This window comes from Borostomias antarcticus, assembly GCF_949987555.1.
Source record: "Borostomias antarcticus genome assembly, chromosome: 4".
Taxonomy (NCBI): Eukaryota; Metazoa; Chordata; class Actinopteri; order Stomiiformes; family Stomiidae; genus Borostomias; species Borostomias antarcticus.
The window spans coordinates 33,391,402-33,400,674 of record NC_140237.1 but is presented as its reverse complement, the minus strand read 5'-3'; the positions used below and the strand labels follow the sequence as shown (position 1 = coordinate 33,400,674).

At 40.8% G+C, this 9,273-nt stretch overlaps 2 protein-coding genes across 3 annotated transcripts; one reads left to right on the top strand and one right to left on the bottom strand.

Moving 5' to 3' along the window:
- Positions 1-982: 982 nt before the first annotated feature.
- On the bottom strand, positions 983-3,420 carry LOC311307787 (CDC42 small effector protein 2-like). 2 transcript variants are annotated; one of them, XM_084436658.1, is made up of 5 exons: positions 3,404-3,420; positions 2,152-2,382; positions 1,833-1,934; positions 1,591-1,669; positions 983-1,485 (listed from the first exon to the last, which is right to left on the bottom strand). In XM_084436658.1, exons 2-4 carry the CDS (start codon positions 2,203-2,205, stop codon positions 1,595-1,597), a joined length of 231 nt encoding a protein of 76 aa, XP_084292784.1. In that variant the 5' UTR covers positions 2,206-2,382; positions 3,404-3,420; the 3' UTR covers positions 983-1,485; positions 1,591-1,594. The 2 variants fall into 2 exon arrangements, with proteins under 2 accessions (XP_084292784.1, XP_084292783.1); XM_084436657.1 differs by lacking the exon at positions 3,404-3,420 and having other exon boundaries at positions 2,152-2,757.
- Positions 3,421-5,369: 1,949 nt separating this feature from the next.
- mibp2 (muscle-specific beta 1 integrin binding protein 2) lies at positions 5,370-7,775 on the top strand. Its single transcript, XM_084436607.1, has 8 exons — positions 5,370-5,567; positions 6,018-6,108; positions 6,381-6,429; positions 6,626-6,812; positions 6,942-7,013; positions 7,113-7,219; positions 7,310-7,404; positions 7,569-7,775. The coding sequence occupies exons 1-7, from the start codon at positions 5,542-5,544 to the stop codon at positions 7,393-7,395; spliced, it is 618 nt and encodes a 205-aa protein (XP_084292733.1). The 5' UTR covers positions 5,370-5,541; the 3' UTR covers positions 7,396-7,404; positions 7,569-7,775.
- The last annotated feature ends 1,498 nt before the right edge of the window (positions 7,776-9,273 follow it).

Sequence of the window (9,273 nt, the reverse complement as noted above, 5' to 3'; positions counted from 1 at the left end):
GTGATATCATGGTATATAGATATAACTAGGTAACTGTGATATAATGGTATATAGATATAACTAGGTAACTGTGATATAATGGTATATAGATATAACTAGGTAACTGTGATATAATGGTATATAGATATAACTAGGTAACTGTGATATAATGGTATATAGATATAACTAGGTAACTGTGATATAATGGTATATAGATATAACTAGGTAACTGTGATATAATGGTATATAGATATAACTAGGTAACTGTGATATAATGGTATATAGATATAACTAGGTAACTGTGATATAATGGTATATAGATATAACTAGGTTACTGTGATATAATGGTATATAGATATAACTAGGTAACTGATATAATGGTATATAGATATAACTAGGTAACTGTGATATAATGGTATATAGCTGAATGCACACAGGTCGGAGGTAGGTATTTTGCCACTTGCGACTTGCCACCTCCGACCACAAACGAACGCACCATAAGTCTGCATGGCCGGTGAGCTGCGAATGAACATTCAACTATTAAGTTATAGTGTACAATGGCTTTGTGACATTTAATGGCTCTTTGTTGCACTTCCGTCTTTTTACAAGGCGAATACCAATCTATCATCAGTACATCACATTCACCATGTGCTTAGATTTTTTGCACTATGGAAATGTATCATATTCAGTGTAGATTTGAGACAATTTAACTCCCCAATCCTATTCCATATTTAACAATGAGAGCATTTTCAAATTCAAGGTGGAATATCTAATAGAGATCTCTACACTAAGAAAGACACAGATCACATAAGAATCACAGATCATAAAATATACAATCTGCTTGTTCAGTTTTTAAAAGTTTTTATTAAGATTTGAACAAGGAAAAACTATTTGTATAAAAATACATTGTTGAAATCAATGCAAAAGTACTAAAGCTTTAGGGAGTGTACAAGAAACAAATGGTCCAGTGTGCCCTACATCATTCAAGTTCATTTAGAAAACAGCATTCTTTACCTCTGAAAAAAAAAAAAAGTTCTCCCCAATCAGGGGGAACTTCAGAATAAAACACAGAACATCCGACTTGTTGCCTACATACTGTAAATAGTTCGAAGAGCCTCTTTGAGATTCGGGAATGAATCAGATATTTCTATACTATGCCTCAGACGTCCAGGGTGGCCCAGCCACAAGTTCATCTTTCTACATTACAGATTAATAAATACAGGGATCCACCAAAAGGTCTAAAAACAGCAAACACTCCTGAACATTTTTCCTCATACAATGAAGCATTCATTTGACCGAGATATTGACTAACCCCATCCCATCTAGTTTTACAGTGCAAAAGCATGGCAGATAATGAATAGAAGTGCTTTAATAAAAATTGAATATATAATATACAACTTCCTGGAAAAGCAGTGGTTTCGTCTTTTGGTCCTGTGTCCTTTTCAGGCTGAATGGCGTTTTAAAATTCACTTCCTCAAATCAACAACAGTAGTTTTAACAGGATTCCTTAATGGTATGAAAAGAGAACAATGCATTATGTTTAGTCCCTTGCCTTCTAACAAATTGTATAAACATTATTTCAGTTTGGGTTTGAACCATACAGTATCTCACCTTGCTATAACTGAGCACCTTCAGAACCCCCATGGACATAGCCACCTTTCGATTTCATCTGGGCCTGAACGGTGTCCACCTACAAACACAGAGTTACAGGCAAACATCAAATCAAAATGACCAAAATCTCAACACAGGTAAAATTATATTTTTGGTGTTTGTGACTTCAGAGTTTGGTTTTGTTTTTGGTTATCATATCAGTCTCTCTATGTATTTTCAGGAGACTATTAAGCAGCACCTACCGATGACAGCCCCAGCCCCATGTCCCCTGAGCCCACATGTGTGGTGTGAACAAAGTTTGTTGGCTCTCCAATCATGGAACGATCTATTCGCCGCCGTCTCTTCTGCAACAGACCAAAAAAAATTCAAGCTGTTAGCAAAAATGCAACCTACTGACCTGGGATGCATATCTGTTACACTACTCTGTTAAAGGAGACACAGACACTCTTGGCTTCTTTCCACCCGACTTAAACAAACCATTTAACAATATTTGATAGCCAGATGCACAGATAGTAGACTGAAAGATTGAGGCGAGGAATATTATCTGATGAGGGTACTCACTGGTTGGGGCTGCTCGGCGATGCAGCAGTTGAAACAAACCCAGAACTCAGTCATGCTGAGACTGATGCATAGGCCACGCCCACGGGAGATTCTCTCTCTTGTCTTCCTGTTCACCCCACCAGGGATACCACAAACCTACGACGGAAGTCGGACACAGACATACACCAGCCGCTGAACTGTCTGTAACAGACACCCAATAGAGACGTTGTCCAGGACTAGGGCAGCACAAACCTGTGGACAAATATCACGTTATTTGGAGGCTGGCTTACATGACCAAGTTCCAATCTAGCTCGCCATGCCAATGTGCCAGATCTGACCGACCAACTTCAGAAGGGGAAGTGCATCAGTGCACAGTGCATCACCAAACATAGTGTTGCAAGCAACAGACAGAGAGTGTTGTATGAAATTCCCTTTAACTAAGAACAGATGACTGGCTATGGTAGGAGGTGTGGCATCAATATTGCAAGATATAGTTTAGAGATGATTAAGCAAATGGGACAGGGAGTGGTGATCTATAGTAGTTAGTAGTAGTAATAGTAGTAACAATAGTAATAGTAGTAGATACTTTATTGATCATCGGGGGGAAACTGCACTGTTACAGCATCAAAAGACGACAACCACAATAATTTATGGTTGTTTACAAACAAGCCACTACATAGTACCCGGGTTTTTATATCTGTCTTGAACTTAACTATGACCCAAAACGCCTGTTTATATTGTACAGGTAGCATATCCAGCAGCAAGTTAGATTTCAAACTTGTGCCAGTGTCAGTATCTTGCCCGAACACAAGGGCCCGAAAATAGTCTGTCAAATAGTCTATTTGTCCTGCTTTTTGTTTAAATGTCTATAATGACTTGCTTTTTGTTTTAATGCTTTTAATTTGTCCTGCCTTTTGTTTTAAATGTCTATAATGTCTTGCTTTTTGTTTTAATGCTTTTAATGTCTCATGTAAAGCACCTTGAATTGCCCTGTGGCTGAAATGTGCTATATAAATAAACTTGCCTTGCCTTGCCTTGCCTTGAAGCAGGAAAGAAAGTACTTGTAGTAGTTTATCAGTGACAGACAGCTAGCTGGCTAGCACGCTATAGCTAGTATGCTATAAAACCTGTCTGCCTGCAACTAACCAAACATAAAGACAAAGATCAAATAGATTCATATTAGAGTTGTAATTAGAGTGTTTTGAAATGTTTACAAGACTCAGCTAGCTAACTTCTTACAGTTGTTTGAAAACTAAAGATGAAAGACACTTACCTGCGGCTAGCTACTTCCCCGAATCTGCGAACGAGAGAGCCCTTCCTGCTTCTTGGCGCAATGAATGCTGGGATATGGAGTACACCGAGAATTACGAGAAGACAGTAGGCTATTGGTGGAGCTGTGTGCTGTTGCTTATTGCTATAATATACAGTAGCCTATGTTGTTTTATGGTGCAGACTATCAGTATATATTAGATCTTTTCAGTGTGTTTTGGTTGATTTGGTTTATGTCTCAAGTAGCCTAGGCTACAGCATGGCCCTACATCACTAAAAGGTCAAGTTTTAGTTAGATATTGGTATGACTAGCATACCCCTACATATGACCTTTATCAATAGCTGACCGAACCCAATTTAACTGTCAATTGATCTTGTGGTCGGGGCTGAGCTACCAGCCTAAGGATCCTATAAAGGAACCACCAGACATGAATGATTCTCAACTGCCAGCAGAGGGCAGCCAAACTCATAATCACTCCAATGAAAGAACAAAATGTACAATCCATTTTACATTCAGCATTCGAGTCTGAGCTTGGTTATATCTCGATGCTTAAGGGAGCTTGACGAAGCAAAAGTACACAATCCTTTGTTTGTATACATTAATAAAACACACATGATGGAACAGGGATGAATAATCAAATATATTCGTTCCTGGTATTGCTTCAAAAGCACACAAGAAGCACACAAAGAAGAAGACGGACATTGCGATCCCAACCTGTGCTCAGACCCCCAAACGATCAAGCAATTTCATGTTAAAACTATCACAGTGGTAAGAACAAATAATTATTTTAATGGCAGCCTCAGCTTCACGGGTCTGTCTAACGAGCTTGGGCATGTAGGCTACAGTAATTGTGTGCCAGCTGGAACAGAGACCATGTCGACAGACAGACAGACAGACAGACAGACAGACAGACAGACAGACAGACAGACAGACAGACAGACAGACAGACAGACAGACAGACAGACAGAGCCAAAAGCCAGAGAGCAGTTGTACTGAACCAGGACTTCTCAGTATGGTGTTACATTCTGACTTTGTCACGTATTTGACATCCAACTTCCAGCAATATGTTGTTATTGGCATGTGGCCATTGTGACTAAATTATGTTTTACTGAAAATTAATCTGAGAAGATATTTTTTGTTGATGCATTTACAGTAGGCTACTTTTTTCTCCGAACAATAGAATTCTCATTTGATGAGTTGAACAGACATAAAATGACGTTATTTGGGGACAAGTTAGAACCTGATCCTGATCCTGATGCACTTGGCAACCTTTCGTTCATACTTGGGTGTAAACCCCAGAGTAAGTGATATTTTGGTATAACCTCAGAAAACCGGGTCATGATTTGGAAGGGTGACTTCTAAGCAAAACAAAACAAGCCCAGCTAGAGAGAAATTTTAGTGCAAGTTTATCTTCAAATAAAATAACAAATTAGTCTACAGTGTAATGGCAAGCTTTGGGGAGGGATGCTTTTTTTTCTTTATCCTTGAGGGGAGGGGGGTATTTCTTCTTTTTTTTATTTATTAATACACGTATGGTCTAAATATGACATCTGCTTGTTACCACGCAGATTGCATTGGAATACGTTTTAACACAAACATATTACTAACTGGTATAACCCCAAGTACGTTATGACTTAACACTGGATGACCCCAATGCATCAGACAACAGTGTTGTAGGAAAAGTGGTAGACAACCATCAACAATGTCGACATTGGTTAGATAATGATAGGTGGTGATATTGGACAAGCCAGGGGTATAAAACTTTTTTATATATTAAAATAAAGTATAATCTTTATTCGGTGAAGACAGGGGAGGGGAAAGCGTGGGTTGACAGAATGAAGTGCTCTCGGATTGGTTGGCTGGATTTGTTTCCGGCAGACTGAAGTGTTTATATAGCCAATCAGGTTGTGTCAGGGAGTATGTGTAGCGCTGAGACTCGCCTTGCGTTTCTCTCTTGGTGGAAGACTGAAGTCAGCGTGACATCGTCCAACTTTCACCCTACTCTGCAATGGAGGAATCAACTAGTTGACATTTACTGAAACCTTCTCTTTTTAAGCTTTCTTCCGTCTGATCACTGAGTTCTCAAGTGAGCTGACCGGTCCGGATTTAACAACGTTTTTCTAAATTTTCACTGTCCAAATATGAAGTACATTATCGGCATTGGCGGGTAAGTGGAATGGATGAATGGACTGAGTCAATACATAATACACTAGGCCGCAGCCTGCTCAGCCCGGCACGTGGAAGACGCGTTCAAAAGAATTGATTGGGCTATTTGGGGTCTATTTGGGGTATCTTTCATCAGTTCATGGATTTAATTGATTCAGAAATAGACTATTTTTCTGCTGCCTGTCTGAGCAGTGAAGTAGCCTAGGCTAGGATAAATATTGACACGTAACACCGTTGTTATCAATATCGCGCGTCTTTGTTGCCAGGCATTGATTCTGCTTTTTTTAAAGTTTGCAGCAGCCTAGTAACAAAATATTTTGTCGCCAGTGTTTCTGGAAAATCCTCCAGAATGTATTCTTTTTGCATCCGTTTGTCTTGGCTTACAATAGCTTGGCCATGGTCTATGGCGTGGCAGTCTGACTCACCATATGCTCTGCCTTTTGTGCACTAGGGTGACCAACGGAGGAAAGACCACCCTCACTAACAAACTCATCAAGAACTTGCCCAACTGCTGTGTTGTACACCAGGATGACTTCTTCAAGGTGAGTTTCTTTGTTGCTCGTTGTTCCCGCTGAAGAGGAAACAACCTTAGAAAATGTGTTAACACTAACTTTACATTTGCTGAGACTACTCTTGTTTTAGCTTTGATAGGAGCCTACTGCCTGGATATCACTGCTTTGACATAAAGGCTGTGTAGATGGCAGTTATGTGCTACCTTGAGTGTAGCTGAGAGACGTGAGGGGGTAGCCGAGGCCTGTGAGAGGCAGACGTGTGTGGAATGTACCTGGGTACATCTCATCCATGTATGTTTCAGCCCCAAGATCAGATTGAAGTTGGTGAAGATGGCTTTAGGCAGTATGATGGTAAGATGGGGTCTTTATGTAAGGGTTGTGTGTGTGTGTGTGTGTATGTATGTATGTGTGTGTGTGTGTGTAACATGGGCACCTTAATGCAATCTGCATGCTTCTTAACTAAGACGCCTGATTGAGTGAGTGTCTCTCACCCTGTTGTGTTTGTGCATCTTCCTTCCATCCTTCCTCCTCATCTTTTCCCTCTTAGTCATTACTGCTTTGGACATGGACGCCATGATGAGCACCATCTACGCCTGGCAGGACAACCCAGTGAAATTTGAGAGGTCGCACGGCGTTAACAACACCCTGGATACCGAGATTCTCCCGGAGTCCGACCACAAGGATGAGGAGACCCACATCCTGATCGTGGAGGGCTTCCTGCTTTACTCCTACGAGTGAGAAGGCTTATAGTGTTCACCACTCGTCACCCCGTGGTTCTCAATGTTCCTCTCGCTGCAGTGTGAGTTTAATTTCGTCCTGTGTGAGCAGCGTGAAAGTGATTTTGCTTCTCTCTGTGTCCTCAGACCTTTGATCGACGTACTGAACCAACGCTATTTCATTTCCATTCCATACGAAGAATGCAAAAAGAGGAGGTGGTAAGTGTCGAGCGCTCCTTGCATTGGGACATTTCTTTAGTGCAGAGTGTTCTCCACCTGTTCTCCAACTGATGGATGCGCTGTTGTTTCCTGCTGCAGCTCAAGGAACTACACCGTGCCAGACCCCCCCGGTCTGTTCGACGGCCATGTCTGGCCCATGTACGTCAAACACAAGAACATCATGGAGGAGACCGGAGTTGATGTTGGTAAGTGTTAAATATGTTGGTATGTGTGAGGCTTTGACGCCATTGGGAATCTGACTGCTGACGTGTGTGTGTGCGTGTGTTTAATTACAGTGCAGTTAGATGGAACCAAGTCCAAACAACAGATGTACAACTTTGTCTACGGAGATGTCCTGAACGGCATTCAGAAGTTTCTGTAATCAACAAAGGTACGTTTCCTGTCTGAAACTGTCTTCCTTAAAGTATCTGACCAATAAGGTTGTTATGAAGATGTCATTGCTCACTATCTATTGCTAGTAGCCTATGAAGTACACTTGTCTCATCAAAATTGTGTTTAGAGGCGTGACTGAAATATTGTGTGTTTGTGTTGCAGGTCAAAACGATCGGCTAAGAACTGGAGCATATATTCATCTGCAGGAGGACGACCTCCTCACCCTATCTGTCTCGCTGAGCTATTTGCAGTGCAAATTATGATTTTATATCCACCATATTTATTGCTTTTATCAGCTAACACTCAACAGAGTTGACGGAACAGTTCCGAGGATGGTTGCACTTAAATGCACATATCAATAAATGATCCTCCTGCCAAATCTTTCTCTTGTGATCAGTGCTGGTTTTTGAATGAAATGCATCATACTGTAGTTGCATCAGGGATTATTCTCATGTCTGATTAAAATGGCTTCTCAACCTTGTTTACTTGTCGTGAGACCTCGTTCTACTCCCACCCGTCTACTGACTGCGGGTGAGTGTGTGAGAGAGTCTGGGCCAACATCTCATTATGGTTTTTCTTTTTCATCACTTCCTCTGCTTGAGCATGCCGGCTCGAGGCAAGTCACCACTAAATACACACTCTAATCAACGGTAGTATTTGTCCATCATGCAACATTGGCATTAGTGGCAACAGGGTGGGGTCACGAGACTATCATGTTGCATGTACAGGAAGGAACTGGAAAATCATGAGTTGCATAACTGCTTTGAATTCAGACTGAATGTTGACATTTTAGCAACACGACACAAACGTTTATTTTGCCATGAGGATTAAAAAAATAAATACTTATTTTTTTATTTTATTTATATATTACTAGAATATATCTTAATCATATATAAGCCTGAGCCATCGGTGCACAAACTGATCTGTGCAGGGTTAAGTGAGTATAGTCATTACATAACTAAAGTATCGCACGCCAAGATACTCTTAGTGCAGATCACTGGAAGAACAGATCATAAGAAGGAATGTGTCGCACACTGGTTCCATGCAGTATTTTTATTATTGTGGTTTCAGCCTGTTGGCCTTCTTCAGATTCTATGGGTAGTCAAACCAGTTATCAGAGATGATGCAATTGCACTGCTGGAATCTGCCACCCAGTAGCCTAGATGGGCTCCTGCTTCCCGAGTTAGTAAGCGCATTGAGCTCACCATAAGATCGGAGTGGTGGTTTGATAGGAGGGCTATACACAATCAGAGTTCTACAGTACACAGACTGGCTTGAGGGAGAAATGTGTCACTGCCATCCATGATTTAAGGGAACTAAACAAAATGAATAAAATACTACTGAGTGCAACGAGGAAATCATAATGTTCAAAGCGCACCAATGAGTTCACTAGTTAACTAATAGTTCACTCAAAACACATACAATAGGCCTATTAACATTATGTAACTTTTACTTGGACTTGGACATGCTGTTTTAGCATAACAAAAGCTTTAAAAGCTGTCACTTTTGGATAAATAGCTTCAGGTACATTACAATGTAGGCGAATGCTTCTATCTATTTTGAGTTAATTGACGCACACATTGTCTCATGCTGAAAACAATGTCAGCGGTCAATCTCTGTAAGAAGTCTGGACCACTGACCCACAAATGTTCGAAACCAAATGGAACATCCTGCACTGTTGGCGTGAGTCTGAATCTTTGAGGGGGTGGGGAGTTTTCCAGTAGTCCATTTTTTTCTTCTTCATTATGCAACGCACATGTGCTGAGGGGAGGGCATGGCTGTATATACCAGAAATGGGAACATGGCCTACATAGGAAATGTACAGAATGTGAGTTATTCGTCTTTTGTCTGTACGTTTTTAGAGATA

What these genes read in the sequence shown, in the direction of transcription:
- LOC311307787 (XM_084436658.1), bottom strand. Translation starts at nt 2,205, where the DNA reads ATGACTGAGTTCTGGGTTTGTTTCAACTGCTGCATCGCCGAGCAGCCC. An exon ending in TCGCCGAGCAGCCCCAACCA is followed by an intron (nt 1,935 to 2,151) that starts GTGAGTACCCTC and finishes GGTCTGTTGCAG; the next exon opens with AAGAGACGGCGGCGAATAGA. An exon ending in TGGGGCTGGGGCTGTCATCG is followed by an intron (nt 1,670 to 1,832) that starts GTAGGTGCTGCT and finishes CTGTGTTTGTAG; the next exon opens with GTGGACACCGTTCAGGCCCA.
- mibp2 (XM_084436607.1), top strand. Translation starts at nt 5,542, where the DNA reads ATGAAGTACATTATCGGCATTGGCGG. An exon ending in TGGCTTTAGGCAGTATGATG is followed by an intron (nt 6,430 to 6,625) that starts GTAAGATGGGGT and finishes TTTCCCTCTTAG; the next exon opens with TCATTACTGCTTTGGACATG. An exon ending in GAATGCAAAAAGAGGAGGTG is followed by an intron (nt 7,014 to 7,112) that starts GTAAGTGTCGAG and finishes TTCCTGCTGCAG; the next exon opens with CTCAAGGAACTACACCGTGC.